This window comes from Notothenia rossii (genome assembly GCF_949606895.1).
Source record: "Notothenia rossii genome assembly, chromosome: 2".
In the NCBI taxonomy this organism is placed as follows: Eukaryota; Metazoa; Chordata; class Actinopteri; order Perciformes; family Nototheniidae; genus Notothenia; species Notothenia rossii.
Window position 1 is genome coordinate 9163475 of NC_136904.1, and position 20106 is coordinate 9183580.

The 20106-nt window shown below is 41.0% G+C and overlaps 1 protein-coding gene across 1 annotated transcript; it reads left to right on the top strand.

Moving 5' to 3' along the window:
• lpcat2 (lysophosphatidylcholine acyltransferase 2) lies at window positions 1-13288 on the top strand. The gene is made up of 14 exons (XM_079664965.1): window positions 1-294; window positions 658-797; window positions 3005-3222; window positions 3623-3735; window positions 4012-4072; window positions 4951-5009; window positions 6120-6154; window positions 6322-6376; window positions 6724-6806; window positions 8257-8382; window positions 8540-8693; window positions 9337-9435; window positions 11011-11152; window positions 11279-13288. The coding sequence occupies exons 1-14, from the start codon at window positions 184-186 to the stop codon at window positions 11449-11451; spliced, it is 1569 nt and encodes a 522-aa protein (XP_079521091.1). The 5' UTR covers window positions 1-183; the 3' UTR covers window positions 11452-13288.
• The last annotated feature ends 6818 nt before the right edge of the window (window positions 13289-20106 follow it).

Genomic DNA, 20106 nt, shown 5'->3' on the forward strand with positions numbered 1-20106 from the left:
GCGACCACGTTGGAGGCGGAGCCTGAGACCGTCTGGTTCCGCTGCTCTGCGGTCGCCGTCGCCCATAGGATCGTCTGATATGAGGATAAATGTGAGAGGAAACACTCCGAAGAGGAAGTGAAATGATAACATAACGGCGTTTCAACTAAAGCATTTGCCTATTTCTTCGCTCTCTGGATTGCAATGCCGCCGCTGCGAGTTTTCGCCCTGCCGAGGCAACAGTCCCTGCTGCTGCCTGCGGTCATCAACCCGTTCGTGCAAGACACCAAACTCTCCAAAGCAGCTATAACTAAAGTGAGTATGTGGTTTCAGATCAATGGTCATGTTAAGGCAAGATTTGGTAGAATATAGTCATCGCTTCACGGCTAACACACACAATGCTGTGTGAGATTACACACACACACAGGCTGCTGTGCAACCAGGGCCTGTAATCTTCTCCAATGAGGCTTTGACAATCGGCTTGTAAAGCACAAACAATGAGAGCCGTTGTGTGTTTTCTAGAAATCCGTGCAGTGATGTGGATTCTGGACTCGTGCATAGGCATACGTCTGTGAAAAATGAAACAGCCATAGGGTGGTTAACCACCCTGGCAGCAGTCTTCTCTGATTATCGTATAGGCCTGTGATTTATTATGTGTGTGTGCCCCTCTCCATGCAGTGTGTCCTCCTGGGGATCTTCCTGGTCCCTATTCGCGCTGTCCTTGTGTCTCTGGTTCTGATGGTGACATGGCCAGTGGCTTTCATAATAACCTTCAACCATCCTGTGAAAGGAGCCGAACCAATGACAGGATGGAGACGGTAACTAGGACACAAACAGCATCAGACTGTAACACAGCTTCCCACAGAGCTACACCTTCACCTACACCCGCACCTTCACACTCACCAGGCTGGCATGATGATATATGACTCACTCAATCATCTAAAAACGTATGAATTGCAAACCAGTAGAGCTGCCTTTGTGACATCAGTTTTGTCTACGTACACAATATTTCTTTTATTGACATGGTTACTTAAGTAAATTCAGTGTGGCCTAATGCGTAAAGTTACCTGTGCTATAGTGTCCGTTTTTACTTACCTGTGCTGTATCATGCAAACATGTTGTGTTTGCAAAGCAAATACATAGTCAAACCTTGCAGCCATTATTTCATACCCATAAATTACTCTTCCCCCACTGATACCCCATTCCGACCAAACCGGTTCCAGGACCAGTTCGGAGCAAGTGCCTGATGTGAACCAGTTATTCCTGTTTGCAGCAGGGCCGGTTCTTGAACCCGAAAAACGACTTCTTATTTGGCTCCAAAAAACTGTAATCAAGAACTGAATACTTCAGGCTTACATTACGTTAGAGGGCCACTAACACTTACTTTTTTCTATAGCCTGTGAGCCGCCATGTTCAGTGCATTTCACTAAAGCAAGAGGTAGCAGAAGCATTGTGTTTGCTGGGATCATAAACTGGACAGGAAACACAGCGCTGCAGCATATTCTCAAAATAATAGTTCCTGACGTGACTGGAAGAACGTGTAGCAGCTTGCATTATCGCTGAATCATGTTTGAGTTGATCACATCTGCACTCAGCTCTCAGAAAATAAAGAACCAGTGGTATTGGTGAGGCACCCTAAAAGCACCTGAAAGAGTAATTTATCTGTTTATGAACATAAGCCACCATGGTTATTACTATTGGGTGGATTAATTAAACTGATCTTTCAGTTAGATCGTTGATCTCCATTCTTTTTTAAGACGGTATCTGAATATATTCTTCTGTGCGGGGAATACCATAGTTCTGTATTGATAAATACGTTTGTAACATATTGGATAGGATTAGTTGTAGACTGTAGATTTTTACCTCTGAGTACTAAACAGGGAGGGGGATTTTAAACGTTTCACTTGTGCAGATAGCAGCTGTTGTATACACAGTGGGCCGTTCTAACATTCTTGTGGCCTTAGACTAAGGCTTTTTCTGTGATTATGACCAAACATGGTGTTGGTGGCGGAAACAAGAGAGAAGCTTATCTTCCTCACCTACTTATTGCTTAACTGTTACTATATTCCTCGGGGGGTTGGGAGGTAAACACTGAAGCTTATGTTTTACCCTGAAAGGAAACAGTGACTAAATACTCAAATGTAACTATTTGAATCAGTATTTGTTTTTTGAATGATAACTTAGAAAGTTCAAATGATTGATGTTTTAATGGTTTGTTCTTTGAATCATAAAAGAGCCTGCACCGCTCTTTGTTGCTCTAAGCTTTCTACATTTATAAGTATCCATTAGAACTTAATCAGCTGATGGTACGTCAATGTGCTGTTAATGGGAAGCTTTCTGCTCTGAAATCTGCATTGCGTTGAGCTTCCTACACCAATGAGCAGCTTTTAAAAGTCATGGGTTTGTTCTCTTTCCCCTAGAAAATGTTTTAAAAGTTACAGTTCACCATTTGTCATTTTGTCTTATGATATCAATTTATCCTATGACTTAATATCCTTTCTCTAGATAATGAGGAAGTTACTGATAGATGCTAAGACTCTCAGCAAGAGAAGTACAAAGTGTTGCAACTCTTCCTGTTACTAAAACTCTTGTGCTCAGACATCTTGTTAACAAAGAAACTGACATTTTGCCCCCTGTGACACAGTAACCCTGGAAGTGATAATGATTAACACAGAAACAACGTAACATGGCTGATCCCAGTGTGAAACAAAGTAGTGCCTTTTTGAGCTACACATTTATCATTCCTTGAAGGTCAACTATTAAGCAAATATCCACTTTTCCATGTCTCTTCTACATAACCATGTGTCCCCTCTGTGTAAAGAGATTCTGACATTTTCAGGAACAAAGATTCTCTCTCTTTTTGTCCTGATCCATTTCTATAAAAACCTGTCTGAAAATGAGCTGATCAGATGTTGGCCACTTTATGATGTCATCACGATGTGTTGGCTTGAGTAACCATTAGCCAATCACCAACCAAGGTAACCAAAATAACCAAAATAATACAAAATGTTCTGTTCATCTCCAGGATCATGTGTCGGCGAGTGATGGCCGCCCTGGGGAGGGCATACTACTTCTGCATGGGCTTCAGAGTGGTGATCAAGGGCAGGCAGGTGGACAGCAGTGAGGCCCCCATCCTAGCTGTAGCCCCCCACTCCACCTTTTTCGATGGGATAGTGTGCATCGTTGCAGGCATGCCCTCCACCGTCTCACGACTGGAGAACCTGGCTACACCCATCTTTGGCAGTAAGATGATTAGCATGTGATTTGCTTTTTCTCTACAGGAAAGGCTGGGTGTGAACCTTTTAAATAAACAGTCTATGGTGTGAACTTGTGAAAATACAGAAGTGTGAAACCGCTTATAGACATCTGACTGCAGAAGGCTTTGTTACATATGCAATGCAACGTTCTTATATTATAATATATTAGATTCCTTTCAGTTTAAACATCCCATTGGAACATATCCTTGTCAATCAGATATTATCTATTATTTACTTATGCGTTTTGTAAGGTGAGAATGCACTTGTTAAATATTACATCGATGTTTTTGAGAGTAGTGACACCTCTAAGTTTGTTTAATTGAATTGACAAGAGTATTTTCCTCTGTTAAATGTGTTAATGTGTGTGTGTTTTGCTCTCTCTGCAGGGTTAGTGCGCTGTCTTCAGCCGGTGCTTGTGTCCAGGAAGGACCCCGACTCCAGGAAGAATACAATCCAGGAGATCGAGAGCAGAGCCAAGTCATTGGGACACTGGCCACAGGTGTGTACCAACACAAAACATCCTCTAATATTCATTTGGTATAATCATTTATTATAGCTGAAGAGACAACTCTAAGCTTGTCATCTTAGAAAAACCCCAAGAGCAGCGCCACAGGATAACTATGTTTCTTTTGAAACTGTACACGAGAGATAGACAAAGTAGATACAATTGAAATACTGTTATTTCAAAAGCATCCTTTGAAATCTGCAGTAGCATTACATTGAAAACTTAATAAAACCTTAAGATCTTAACATTAACTTATGTTTTGTTCCTCAGGTTCTGATATTTCCAGAGGGAACATGTACAAATCGCTCCTGTCTCATCACTTTCAAACAAGGTAAGATATACATGTGCTGTAATGTAGGGATGGGAATTTGAAAGCAAATGTATATTCGAATATTCGACCCCCCAAAAACGGTTAACCGGTTAACCGAAATGTACATATCCTATAAAAAAAAAGAATTGGGTAAAAAAAAAATCCACTTTTTTTTTTTTTTTTTTTTTTTTACCCAATTTTTTTTCCAATTATTTTTGAAAATAAATACATACATGTTCAAATAAGTATAGAAACCAAGTCGAATTTGTCAAATGTATTGAACTGGTGATCACAGTTCGACAGCTATAGGCCTACAACTTTCATGTGCGGAGTAAACAATACAATTCCTATCTGACCTTACTTGGTGAAACATTTGCAAATGCAACATAAACACGGGCCATAAGACTGTTAAGCACCTGAACTTTTGAAAGAACATCCATAACATTCATCTGTTTGTAACTTAAAACAAAAAAAAAATTGTTCTAATAAATCATATTTCAATTACTTATAGACTATTCTTGCACTATTTCTATTATATTAAATTGTATTTGTATTTACTTGCATTATTTTATCTGTTTTATTGTGTTACACTGTTGGAGGAGCCTGTGAACTAAGATTTTTTAATGACAATAAAAGCCTTGAATCTTGAATAAAACAAACTAGATTCTTTTGTAGCCTATAGCACATGTAGCATGTTAGCTTGAATTGCACTACACTGAGCCGATAGACTAACAGAAATGACACTTGATACTACACTGCTCCATTCATTCACGATACAACATGGTTTGTGTATTGACTGATACCCATACAACTGTGGTTATGACTGCTATTCAGCTTTCATTGTGTCATAATGAGAAGCCTCCATTAATTCATCCATACCGTGTGTTCCCCACCTTCAGGTGCCTTCATCCCAGGGGTCCCTGTGCAGCCTGTGGTTATGAGATATCCCAACAAACTGGTATGTGATCGTGATTGTAAAATAGCGATTATATATTCAACCTTATAAAACGGACAAGTCAAATCAAGCAATCTGATTGGTTCTTAGCCGTGATATACTGAGCGTATACTTGCCAATCCTCCCGATTTTCGCGGGAGACTCCCGATTTCATAGCCCTTTCCCGGTTTCCTCCCGTGGTCATATTTCTCCCGCATTTTTCCCGAGTTCTGACAAAATCAGATTTACTCACGACTGTTTCCACTCGGACTTTAATACAGCTACACCATTGTTTGGTTTCCATGGTAGCGCGTCTCTTTAGTAGCGCACGCAACTGAAAGTCTAAAGAAGGTGAGGAAAATAGTCACAGAAAACAGAACAAGAATCGACAACTCGAACCTCTGCTCACTCCTTTACTGTAAAATAAAGGTCCAGCCCACACATATGCTCCATCAAGGATGGTTCTACAGGCCGCAAGGCAGTGCACTTAGAACTACAATAAGCATGTTAATGTTAATCTAATACAGCTCCGGCGATCCACTAGCACCCCCTTCTCCCCCCCCCTTCTCCCCCCCCGGCGGTGGTTTTGAAATGCTCCCGATTTCTGAGGTCTCAAGGTTGTCAAGTAACCACGGGTAGAATTGTAAATTACTTTTCACAGCAAGTCAGTATCCCTCCGCCTCTGAGAAAAACAGTATACAGTTGGGCTGAAAAGCAAACTGCTTGCTTCGCGTCGGGCCGAACCACGCCCCTTAGCTGTGATATAATGAGCATATACCACGGCCTGTCGTGAGCTATTGCTTAATTAGATTTTCCGAGCCAAATTCATAGCAACAATGTAATCATTTGCAAAGAGGGTAGTTGGAAGATAATTATATAAAGGCAGAACCAAAGAGAAAATGCTTCCTGTTGGGGTGCAGTTCACACGCTCACAGTATTAATGGTCAGTTTATGTCCATCCAAGCAATGTTACATGGACTACCAGCTGAATTTTCACATATTTGAGGTAACTTTGTTGACATAATCTCATAAAGTTTACCTACACTATAAACTCAGCTGTACCACACAACATCATGTATACCATTGTTTTTCAGTGTAAATGTTTAATGAAGCTTTATGTATGCTTCCCTGCAGGACACAGTGTCTTGGACTTGGCAGGGTTTCAGCTCGTGAGTGTGCTTTCTACAGTTTCTCATGTTTCCCCTATAGTATGCATGTTTCCTGAAAGTGGTGCATGCCAGTACTCTAGGCAAAACACACAATTCTAACTCAGTAGCAAACACTATTGCTTTGTATTGCCACCACTGTAACCAACTGTCCTGCTTGTGTCATGCAGGAAAACGCTGCTGCTGCTAACTCTGAGCCAGCTGTACACCACAGTAGAGATAGAGGTAACAAACATTCCTCAAATGTCCATCCTAATATAATATATCTAATTGTATATAAGTTTAATAAACCACATGCTCTTTTGGGTTGTTTTTAATATTGTAAAAATCTGTAAATTAGATATTATGTAATGTTTTAGTCTTGTTATTTACTGGTAGAATCAAGTTATCTCTGTCATTGAATTTACTGTACAAGTATGTGACCTTAATCTCTATGCTGTGACTTATATACTACATCACAGTAAGCACAATGTGTGTTTTTAGATTTGGCTTTCATTCAAAGGTTTAGGATTTGATTTTTCTGCTTGACCTTCCCTGTGACCTTTTTTGTCTGTTCGTTCTTTTTTTTTAAGTTCCTGCCAACACATATCCCCACAGAGGAGGAAAAGAAGTGCCCTCCTCTGTTTGCTAGCAGAGTGCGAGACAAAATGGCAAAGTAAGTGTTATTTAGTCTGAAATGCGAATTCCACTGTGTGTTGCTCAAGCACAAAATATAAGACTGTGTGACCTTAACAACACTTTTTCCCCCCTTGCCTACATACTGTTTCAAACTAGGAAGAGGCACCAGCTTTAGTGTTTTTAAAAAGAGCTCGGGGTTGCAGTCGTTGATCAAATATGAATGCACTAAATGGTTGGTGACTTCTAAACAACCTCTTCTCTGAATTTGTACCATTATTTTCCTCTTATCATACGTCTGTTTGTATTATTGATACCCATTTTAAACTAATACTTCATGACTGATGAAAATGAGGGCTAGATTATTTTAGTTTTTCAGGTATTTGGTCACTGTTAGGTGTAGCTTGTTTTATCACTCGAGGCTCCTGTCCAACATCAAACCGGTTTTTATCCTTTTTAGACTTTGAGCGTGTTACTCATGCCTTTTTGTTTTTACTCGTCTAGATGACTGTAATGCACTTTATGCCGGCTTAAACAAGACCTTGCTGGTACGCCTGCAGCTGGTACAAAACGCTGCGGCTCGGCTGCTTACAGGAACACGCAAGCATGAGCACATCACACCACTTCTGACTTCCCTCCACTGGCTTCCTGTTCATTTTAAGATGTTATTGTTTGTTTTTAAATCGCTTAATGGGCTGGCCCCTCAGCACATCTCCGACCTCCTAAAGGTGTCCACCCCCTGAAGGGCTTTGAGGTCGGCTGATCAGCTGCTGCTGGTAGTCCCTAAAACCAAGAAAAAGACCAGGGGAGACTGAGCCTTCTCAGCGGTAGCCCCCAGGCTCTGGAACGACCTGCACCCCCATGTCAAATTGTTGCCCACCCTTCAAACTTTTAAGTCCCGCCTTAAGACCCGCCTCTTTTCCCTCGCTTTCAAGTCAGTTTGAGCCGTTTTATCGATTTGTATGCTTTTATTGTCTGTCCATAGCCTTTGTGTGCCTTTGATCTATTAGTGTAATATTATATTTTATTATAATGTTATGTTTGCTGTGAAGCACTTCGGTAAATGTGCTATATAAATAGAATGGATTGGATTGGATTGTAAATGTGTCTGTAATATACATATCATTTCTCCAATTCTAGATGCGTTAGTAAGATATATTGTAAATACTTTCTGTTTAGTGTCTGGGCTTCAGCTATAGCTTCATAGGAGTGTTTCATTATCATGTATTTTGATTGTACTTGTATTTTGAGCTGTTTCTGACTAAATCCATTGAATAAATGGAAGAAAATATACAGCAAGAGATACACAAACTGATATATTTATAAAAGCAATGCAGAACATTATGAAGTAAGTGGTGGAGTTCTAATATGATGGCCACCATTTGAATTCGACTAACATAAGTGTACGATGAGTTATTGCATATCCCTCTGTTAGTTTACAGCTCCTTACAAGCATCACAAACATTACGCTGACCATCGTCTGCTTTCAGGGCTCTGGGAGTTCCAGTGACCGACCACACGTATGAAGACTGCCGCCTGATGATCTCAGCCGGCGAGCTAACGCTGCCCATGGAGGCCGGCCTGGTTGAGTTCACCAAAATTAGCCGTAAACTCAAGTAAGAACATCTCACTTAAGTGCTCTGTAGGCATCACCAGACGGGCAAAAACAATTTGTTTTGAGCATGTGATTGAACCGTGTTACTGGAGAGCAATTATATAAAAGGCAAAACATGACCTACATAACCACCTCCTCTCTGTGCCCTGCTCCCTCAGCCTGAAGTGGGACAACGTGAAGAAGGAGCTGGAGGGCTTTGCGTCCATGGCCACTTCTTGTAAAGGAGGACGGATAAACATCGAGGAGTTTTCCTCCTTCCTGAAGCTACCTGTCAACCCGGCCCTCGAGGAGCTGTTCGCACTGTTTGACAGGGTGAGAGACCTGTCAGATGTTTAGTTTTTATTTAACCAGAGCCACCCTAAATAGTACCAAAAAGATGACACAATACCAACTTCCCTTTTGTTGAAAGCCAGGATTTTGGAATAAGTCTTGCACTCTTACAGTAAAATGACACACCCTGCAGGAAACACACAATAAATATACTGGTTGACAGCATAATGGGCAACAAGCTTAATATTAATTTACAGAATAAAATGCATTACATCACTGAATATCATGTGTACAGATGAGGGTAACATTGAAAGGTGTGGGTTCAGGATTTATACAGCCAGGAAACTATGATCACATTTTGGCCTCTTTCACTGGAATGATTTAGAGGTTTCAATAAAAAGCACAAAAACAGACTCTAACCTCTAGTTTGATGATCCCTTCCCCCCGGACTATCTATGCCTCATCATTTTCCAGTAACAGAGATTTACACATTAAATTCCAGATACTCCCTTAAACCCCCCATTAGCTTTCCAATACTCCCTTAAACCCTTTCTTCTAAACTGTCGATGCTTGACAAAAGTTTATTTTTATGACTAGACCATTAAGGATATAGAAACATCCATCGTCATAGTATGCTGCTACCGCTTCAAGTATTTTTTATTGCTGTCTCTTTGACCCTGTCTAGAACGGAGATGGCACCATAGACTTCAGAGAGTACGTTATCGGCGTGACCATCTTGTGTCGACCAGCCAACACCGAAGATGTGCTTCGCATGGCTTTTAAGGTATGGAAGATATATTGTGATATTACAGTGCTGCTACGAGGGACAGGAGAAATAGCAGTCATGTAGTGTAAACATCACAGAATACTAACACACAGTAAATCAGGTCGTCCAAGGTAGTCCTCCATTGCACTGCTTTTCTGTGTGAAAACTGAATTCTTCCAGGCACGGTATCAGCAATTTATCAGAAATGCTCCACATTGATTATGCTGATTCAACTGCATCGTACATTTTCTGCTAATATTTATTTGATGTTATGACTATATCCTTGGAAAAAGTGATATGACCATGTAAAGTAGACCTTTCTGTAAATGAAATATGTTACAAATGTGATGCACAAGTCTACAGTATAAAGGATTTTTACTTTTTGTACTCCACATCAAAAGTAAATATTACATGACAATAATTAGGGATTCACCGAATATTCGGCCACCGAAAATTATCGGCCGAAAATGGTTAAAAAGGCCCTTTCGGCTTTCGACCGAGAAAAATATCACCGAATGTCCGAGAACAGGGTTACGTTGATCATACTCTGCATATTTGTCCGGGTGTTTTGATTTCAAGTGGTGGAGTAATCCCGAAGTGGTGAAAGTCTCGAGAAAGGTCAGCTGAACACGTTTTACAAATCGCAATCCGCGCCTCTTTCTCTGATATTTTTAAATATCTCCAAGCGGCAGACATGTTGGCTGTGAGCCAGCCGCGAGCATGGTCGCGCGCCGTGCTTGTCGCCGCGTTTTGATTACGTCATCACAACAACACGTTAGGTTACCAAACTTATAGGTGCATTTGTTGTTGTTGAAGGCCTGGCTGTTACAGTCTTTATTTACACTATTTTGTTGTAGGCCTACTGGCCTAGATGTTTATGCAGTTTTAAAGCACCTTGGCTTTGTTCTGAATGCACTTTGTTGTCGTTATCCTACAGAGAAAAGAAAAGGCACTCGACTTGGAATTAATGTACTGTATGCATTCAAAAGTGCTGAATAAATGTTTTATGGACCCATAATAGTGATTATTATTTAAGTTATGTTTTGCCATAATCATGTCTTTTTCCATAATCAGGTAGCTGAACAACATTGGTAAAAAATGTATACATTCTATTAATCATTTTCGGCCTTTCGGCATTCGGTTTTCGGCCAACTGTTTCCTATTTTCGGTTTCGGCCAAGAATTTCCCTTTCGGTGCACCCCTAACAATAATATAAACAGAAATCTAAATTGCACAGCAGCCAGACAGTATTGTAGGAAGAACAGAGGCAGCATTCAGAGAGGCTTGGATAATGTCAATGTTAACAACGTGTGTCTGTTGTGGAGAGCATGGAGTCATTCGGCTGACCACAAGTTCAAATGTGGTTTGGACCAACTGGTGTTTATTTAAAATACTAAACTAAACCCACGCTTTTATCCAAACAAAGCAACAAATTCAAAACAGCAGGAATCTTGCTTCAAATAAGCCTCGCCATTTTGAAGTGCTACATACTGAAACCTACAGTATAATGTAGCACCTCAACTTATTTCACACAATTTGAATAACATTCATCTCTCTTGAACATGCAAACATTTAAAAACTTTTTTCATGCAGCTATTCGATACGGACGAGGATGAGAGAATCACCCGGGAGGAGTTCACTGCCCTGCTGCGCTCAGCTCTGGGTGTGTCCAACATAAACATGGCCAAACTCTTCAAGGAGATTGATGCTGACGGCTCCGGTTTCATCACCTTCAGTGAGTAGACTCTGCTTTTTAAATCTGATGCCGAGCTTAGAAATATGTGCAGTAAATACATTATAATTGACATACCTTATTGTAAGCTACATCCTTACGCGTTTCTCTGTGTCTGTGACTCCTAAGATGAATTTCAAAGCTTTGCCATGAGCCACCCGGAGTACGCCAAGCTCTTCACCACCTACCTGGAGCTTCAGAGATATCAAGCAATCCAGGAGGCGAATCCAGGCGAACTGGAGTTGTCCGGTCAGATTTCAGATGTACAGGAAGAGAGCATCTCTGACAAAAAAGATGACTGAGACTGAGGGAGACTCTCCTTGACTGCACTGAGAGACAAAACACTGTATCCACTGCACAGAGAAAATAAACAAGCAACATCTGCCCTCTGACTTTTAGCACACTCATGTCATTCGCCACAGCAGAGCCATATTATATAATAGGTCATGTGCTTGCCTTTTTATAGATGGTTTAGAGTGCTTCTATTTTCAATTTGAGTGCCTTATAGAGATTTCAAAGAATCGCTTCCCCAAGTCACTGCACAAAAATGTCGTATTGCAGACTTATCATCCTTAAAGTGTTATGTGTGCGTGTGGTTATCTGTATATCAGGAAAAAACGAATTAAAATCTAGTTCTAGAATAATTTTTAAAAAAAGTCCATGTTGGCACGGATCAGTGTTCTAACTTTTTAAACCCTGCAACCCTCCTAACGTTATTGAAAGTGTGTTATGATATATTTAACTGTCTCTCCCTGTTTTTGACTTAGACACACTTTTCTTTGTGGGCGTACCGTTGCTTGGAAATAGATGAGTATAGCGTTGTGTACCTTCTCCTTTGTCTTTGTGATCCCCTGTATAAGAGTACAACATATTGCCAAACCAACACCTTTTTTTAATATAAGCAAAGAGTCCTTGTTCCTCTGTGTTGCAGTATAATTAGTGTACAGTAAGCTTTATTAAGATCTTTGCAGTCTGGCAACCCGCAGATGTTCCGTATTAAAACTATGTCTAGGAAGAGCATACATGCTGTGCATTACACTTTTTTCCAGTGCTCAGGGACACAGACCTTGTTTAATTAGCCAGAAGTTTGCTTTGCATGTGTATCTATTTGCATTTCTACTGAAGACTAGTTGCTGAGACAGCAGCACGTCTACGCAGCTTTAAGTGAACTAAAGCCAACCAACCACTGAAAATAGGGCAATTTGTGAGCAAAAAGGAAACCGTGCTTCTCCACAACAGCATATCCCAGCGGGGTGTGCTTTCAGATTAACTAGCGGCACTGTTATTTATTTAGCAAGGTACGTTGCAATTATGTGATTTCTTTTTTGTTAACACAGCAAAGTTTGCTTTTTAAATAAAACAAGAATGCAATTTTAATATTGCCTCGGTTTTTATGTTTACAACACAGGGAACTTGTAATGACTTCTGTAGGCTTTGCTTATAATGAGGCTGTTTACAATTAAGGGGCTACATCTGTACCTTTTTAGTTCTCTAAACCACCACCAGGTGCCAGTAGTGACCTGCAACAATTAATATGTTGTTGTTCTGCTTGTGAGCGCCTCTTTGAGTTTTAACCCTTTGTCATTTTGGCCTGTTCTTTAAATTAATGGCAGAGCTAAACAATAAAGGAAGTTGGGTTTGTAATAAACCATGTATTAGTAAGGGTTAAAGATTGTACAAGTGTGCGTTGAAATGTTACATTAATCATGAAAAACAATCAACTTACAGAAAAAAAAAATTCATCTTGAACGTATGTATTTCAAGAAACATATTTAAAAATGGGGTTTAATTCAAATAAACCTCAGCAATATCTTAACAAAAGGCATTTGCTCTGACTGTTGTGCTATATGTTCTACTGTTTCACCATTGCATTTGTTCATTTGACCTTTCTGCTTTCATTACAGCTGAGGAAATAGACTGATTCTTGAAATGGTGCAGTATGTGTGTGAAAACATTTTATCTTTAAAGAAACATCTAATGGCTATAATGAATGATATTTGAAAAACAATGTACTGTGATGTGTTGGTTAAGATTATGCAAGTTTAACTTTCTTTTCATATACTAAAAGGCATGTCATCACAAATCACAATTGTAAATCACATGTAAATAAGTGTACAAAGAATAAACATTTTCATCTGATGGCACTTCTTTTTGAAACAAATGAGTCAACCATTTGCCTGACGGTAAAACATACATTTTTCATCACTTTTTGTAATGCATATTCAAGCCCAACTGCTGCTAGGAGAGTCTGTAAGGAGGCCATGATGCTAATATATGCTGTTCTAAATACAAGTAACGTGAACGTGCTCTCACACGAAAAGAGAAGCAATGCAATCGCTCCATATGCACAGAGGAGGCTGAAATGAATGATGGAGAGTGGGTCGCTTCATTAAAAGCCCGCTGTTAGACAAACTGTGATTACCAGCTGTGATTTCCACCTTCAATTTGTTTTAACCTTTTCAAACGTACAGAGGCTCATTTCATTTTAATCAAAATTGATGAAATGGCATGGAATCAATTAATTGACATTGTTGCCGCGCTTACAACAGCGTGTGACTCCGTCCCCTACTTACCCGCTCTCCCCGAAACCCTCCATCCTCCCTCTTTCCTCGGCATGGCTGTTGTATATTGCCATATCCATTTCAGCCCTGCCTGCGGGGTGATCCTGTCGCAGTAGATTGTGGGAGATATGTGTTGATAATGCGATTTGGTCTCCTCAGGACCTGAGTGAGTGAGCTGCCTCTGTTTGTGGTCGAAGGCTGGACACAGGCCTCATTCGGGGGGGGGGGGGGGGGGGGGGGGGGTGGGGCTCACTGTGCCAGGCTGGAAGAAAGGTCAGCCCCGAAAGGCCTCGCTGTTTAATAGATGTGACATTACTGTGTGTCTCAATTGAGGCAGGTAGCCCAGCTTTCAGGGCAAATGTGGATCAGTTCTCGTTACCCATCCATACCCAACCGGGCATTTCGTTCAAACCCTTTGGTGGTATGTTGCCTACTGTATAGTGTTGATAGCTTAAAGAGGAAGAATTTGAAATGCATAAGGTATTTATGGAGGACATTACGCTCATCTTCAGGTTCATATTTGAATTAAGTGCCTATACTGTGACATGTCTCCATGCTTTAATGTTCAAAAAGGTATTGATTTCTCTCATACTGCCTGTGCTGCAGCACCGCTTTTCACCCTGTGGGTGTTTCTCAATGTCGAGGACGCTTCCTTGGTAGGACATGTCCCTCCGAGTCAGGTCCTTCAGAAGTGAGGCAAAGATCCTTCCTAGCCTCGGAAAATGAATAATGGTGGAACAGGCTAACAGGTGCACAGGTGTGCGTCATATGCGAGGCCCCGCCATAAATGGAGCGCGATTTCCGCCAAAGATTTTGGAAATTGGTCCATCTGCAAAGCATTGTGGGGATTTTAAGACCGCGGAGGATACACATGTGCAGCCTCGATATTTCCCGCAATGAAGGACGCCGGCCTCGGTAGAATTCCAAGCATCCTGCACATTGGAACAGTCCTTCGGCGGGACTCGATGAAGTAGCATCCTTGAAATAGTGGCTCTGGAGCAGCCTTCCTCGACATTGAAAAACACCCTCTGTATGAAACCAGAGCCCAGTCTGCTCTGATTGGTTAGCTGTCTGGCTCTGTTGTGATTGGTCAACTGCTTAGAGATGTCCCGCCTCTTAGCCTATTACGTACAATGTGTTAGAGCTCTAGTCAACAGAAGCAAGATTGTTACATAATGATGTCACTATGTTAGGGAAGTAAACTAAGAGTCCAATGGAGGCATTTCAGTCAGAGGGGGGGGGGGGAGTGTGCGGGAGAGAAACTACTTCCGAGGGAACACAGTGATTTTTGCTTATGCAGATCTTTTACATGAACAAAGACCTATAATAAAAAACACTTCAGGGAAACCCCCAAAAAGAATAATATGGCCTCTTTAAGTTCCAAATAAAAGTAATGAGCACATTAACTACGAGTATGAGCGCATGTTAACATATTCAGACTGCACGCGAAACATGACTGTTACCAGCATGACTACAATACGATACAGAAACAGAGGGTAGATTTCATATGTATTGTAAACATTTATGCTCCCATCCATCAAGAGTATGAATGCTCTTTTTACAGCTTTACATAACATCTGAAAAAGGCATACTTCCAAATACAAGTGTGTCCTGCATGACATAACAGACGGATTAATTGACAGTGCCAATAGTTCAAAGGGCGAAAAAAAGCAATTGGGATCATTATACAAGAGGAAGAAATTATGTTGGCTTTATGTTTGAATGAATTGTTCTTCCTGCCTATAGCAACAGGATACCTTTGTACACTCCTACCACCCTTTCTTTGTCCTGAATGACGAACATGGATGTATAGATCCAAACATTAAAATGACACTGCAGGTTAGAGGTTAGTTTCTGGCTTCCATTACCCATTAGTAATTCCATTAGTGAGCTGAAACACTGTTACCGCTAAATCGAGCGTGGACATTTCAAGCTAAAGCTAATTATCTTATTTCTCACAAATGGAAACAAGGCCTTTGATCGGTAATGAACAAGATTATGCTTTCATTGAGTGAAATATTCAAAACCATAATGTCTTCTTCTTCATGGATGTATACATCCTCTGATGAACACATGTTTGTGCTTTGTTTTATAATTAAGCAGGTCATACTGGTGCTAAGTTGCCAAACTCTCGAACTTTGAGATGTCCAGTATAATTTACAACACGATTTTCTCTATTTGAACAATGCTTGGCAGCACAACGTACCTTTGTGTGTTTGTTGAACTCCGATGGGTGTTAGCTCAGAGACACATGCTGTGGAAGTCTCGTCATCTCAACCACCCTGGACTCCTGCAGCACTGAGCCTGGCACGCTGTCTCCTTCAGTTCCTCCAAACCTCATTGTTACATTTCCTTACAGAACCAGATGACACCTTGTTGATATTCTCTCTCTTATGCTCTCATGAAAGTGATTGTTCCCCATTTCCTGTGTGATGGTTCTAGACTAGAGGTCCCAGGGAGGGCAAGTTTTGGGGTATAACACTTCAGCGGCCTAACGTCGGTATCTGCAGGCCAGGTTTGTTTCCGTGCTCAATGTTTTGTTTCACGTCTCTGCGTTTGATTCTTTTCCAAATGTTTTCTGGGGGACTGGCAAAAACTTTTCCTGTTTAATATTCATGTGCTTATCTGTTCCAAACAAACTTAAAGGTCCCATGTCATGGCCATTTCTACTGATCATAATTCCATTGTTGAGGTCTACTAAAATACATTTATATTGTACAATTTTCCAAACTCACATTGGTTTCTCATACAGCATCTCTGTATAGAATGTGTATTCACTCTGTCCTAAACGGCTTGATGGAGCTCCTGCCTCCCCCCCCCCCCCCTCCCTGTGAGCCCAGTGTGCTCTGATTGGTCAGGACGTTGCGAGGCTCGCTGCTCAGTGAGCTGGCTTACTGGTGTGGTTCCCGTGTCGGCGATACAGCGGGACATCGCGAAACTCATCCTGAGCACACACAAACACTCACAGCCGAAGTAGAAACAATAAGTGTGGCTTGATATTGAGTAAGAAAAAGGTTTATAACGCTGTGAGAATGGGTCTGCGGAGAGCATTACTCCGTGATCCCAACTCGTCTATTACCAACCAGGGAGCTCTATGCAAGTCAATGGGACTCCCTGTTAGTTGAAAATGTACGCTAAAGGTCCCTCCACTGCGTTTTATAGTGACGCCAAGGGATCCTGGTGTGTGAGGAGCTCCGTGGATTGGTTCCCGGAAGAAACAAATGGAAAATGAGAAATCTCCAACGAGGCGTTCTGGGGCAGCATAGACAGGTCTGTTCCGTGTTAGAGTTGTATTCGCTACAGGGTGTACTTTGAGGGTTTGTGACTCTGCAGACCGGTTACATGAAGAAAAAGCTTCATAACACACAAGGGGACGAGTAATAACCGGAAAAGCGTGAGACGAGGAAAAAACATTTTCAACCACTCATACTAATATTTATCTTTTATTCCAACTGAGTGACACAAACGATGATGTGTAACGGGGTTCGTGACAGTGCAACAATATGTCTTATGCAACAATTACATAAGAGAACATAAGAAATGAAAGTATGGAAATTAAAAAATGTGTCTCTTATGGGAGTTGTACGTACTTGGACTCTTAATGGGAGTCTTGTCAATCAATCACAGGTTTTTTTCTCACAGTTTAAACACACGATGCCAATCCTCCTGCTGACAAGCCTCCCTCTTTGTGCCCCCTAATTACAACCCACCCTTCAAACTCGACTTGTGCATGCCCCCTATTGTGTTCTTCATTCGCCAGTTGCTTGGAGATTGAAGGGGTGTGCACTCCTGAAAGATACAACTCTTTGATACATAGATGAAGGACACCGCCAGGAAAGTGATTATTATTATAAGCGTTTTGAGGACAATAGCAGCACATTCTTACTGATTATTTTTTCCCTTTTGAGTGTAGGTGTTGGCTGAAGCACAGGATAAGATGCTGCTAATGAACTCACTTCACAGTCCTGCACCTTTTGTGGGTAAATGTAAACCACATTTCCCAGATCTGCTGCGTTCCCCCTGTGACCGGACATCTGACTCACATTGCTTTTATTTTCACTGAATGTATACGGCATGTAGAGTATGAGACTTAACATTGCTGAGGTGCTTAAGTTGTTGCAGCCTACTTACTGACACCCTTATGTGAGAACTGGGAGATTAAAAACATTAAGTTTAACAGGGTGCAGGACAAAACAAACCCCATTCAATGCTATTACCATGACTTGATGAGCATTCGGTAATAACCTGTTGCTTTAAATCCATGGAATTTCAGCATTTCCAAACAAACTGCGCCAAGTTGTTTATGGTATATATTCTGTCCCTTGATTTTTACATGAACAAAAATAATCTGCACAACAAAACACATATAGCCTACCTGTTCTGTTAGCAACATGGCAGCCGATAGCATTCTAGCTTTTAGATACTGTCCACAGCAAAACAAATGATATATCAGTTCTATAAAGAAGGCAGATCACACAGTAGTTTTAATAGATAAGGAAGTTGTAGGCAGGCTTTGTTACTAACTGGTCCAGCTTTGTACAAATAACTTTTTATCACTGTACTTCTTCGCTTTCTTTGCCTCCTTTGTCAACTGGGCTTTTCTGCTGGTAGAGTTTCCACAGTAGATGTTACCCTGGTTGTTCTGCTAATGTACATGGGGATGGTAAGTGAAAGCTATTTAGTTGAGTGATATTTAGTTAAAGCTCCTATTAGGGAAATGCTCTCTGCAGCGGCGATCGCTCATCAAAAAAGGCCACTCATGGAGGTTAGCAGAGTTCCCAACGCGTGTTGTTGTAAAGGATGAGGTCCACCATGACGTAATTTGTAATGCTTTATTTACTTGTCCATGGTTAAAATGTTCTTTTAAGACTCACGTATCTAAACTCTTGTTTAAAACATAACGATCATGCACACGCTCAGACACAAACAATCACGGTCAACACGGTTGAAAAACGTGTGGCTTCCTCTCTAACCTCTCATCCCAGCTGATCACCCATGCCCACATATATAGGTTAATTACCTCCCGTGCTCCCAGGTGCGCAGATTGGATAATGAAGCATTCGCACACACATAGACAAACACCGTGCACAACCCAAAGCAAATTGGCTCCAACTCTCTCTGTTAATAAAGTGTATTTATTCTGAGGGCTATTTAAAAAAACATTGACAATTGAGGCTTATTAAGAACCAACGTAACTTAGCCAATTTAGTCATTATTACACTGTCACCATGAACATTTACCTCATAATGATAAGTTAAATCAAAAGCTGTCTGTTTCCACTTTAATTAAGTATCAGCAAGTACAAATACATTTTTCCTGCGAGCTCTGACTCGCACAGAACGTAAGCCTTTTTTACACAAAACCATTATGACCTGTCATAGGAGAAACAACAAGGGGTTAAAATGGAAATCAAAGCAGCTGGAGTTCAGCCATCATTTCATTGTTTAATGCTGTGCTTTTCCTATTATGACAGTTTAAAATGTTTTCTGTGAAAAAGGCCTATGTGGAGTTGAGTTGTTTAAAACAGCTGATAAATGGTTATTATGAGTCATTCTCAATTTGAACTGGCGTTAGAGCACGTTTTACGATGTAGGGTTGATGCACATAGCAGAGGGACTATTCTGCAGCATATGTTCATGTAGAGAAAGGGGGTGAAAGGTTGTGTGTGTGTGTGTGTGTGTGTGTGTGTGTGTGTGTGTGTGTGTGTGTGTGTGTGTGTGTGTGTGTGTGTGTGTGTGTGTGTGTGTGTGTGTGTGTGTGTGTGTGTGTGTGTGTGTGTGTGTGTGTGTGTGTGTGTTGGGATTGTGTTGCCGACCATACAGTATGCTTTTAGTGAACAGTACACGAAGGAATAACAAGTCGTTTATTAGGTATTGTAAAGGAGTAGCAGTAACCACATCTGCAAAAGAACAGACTGGAACAACAGAGACCTCTTCTGTGACTCTAACCACATGCACAGGTTAAATCCAGAGGGTCATACTGACTGCTGAGAGGCTGCGTCTTGTTTCATTAGCATCTCATCCTCAGGTCAACATGGACAAACCCAGACCTTAAGAAAGAGGAAGGAGGTCTCAATAATTGCAGCTGGAATCCAGGATGATGGATGTAACAGGTGAATGATGATACAAGTGTGCCTTTAGCAGTCCTGCACTTCTTCTTCAATATACGTCATCATGATTATTGGTACTTTTTATGGTTTACTCTCAATCTGCTATACATCTGTGAGTTACTTTGAAGGGAAGTTCAAACTATGCTACTGCACTTTAAAATGAAAAGAAAACCCGGTCTTACACCATCACACATGTTTAGAAAGACACCACCCATCAAACACTATCATGATGTTAACACAAAACACGTGGTGGTTCTTGACAGATACCTGGCAATACAAAACAAAGT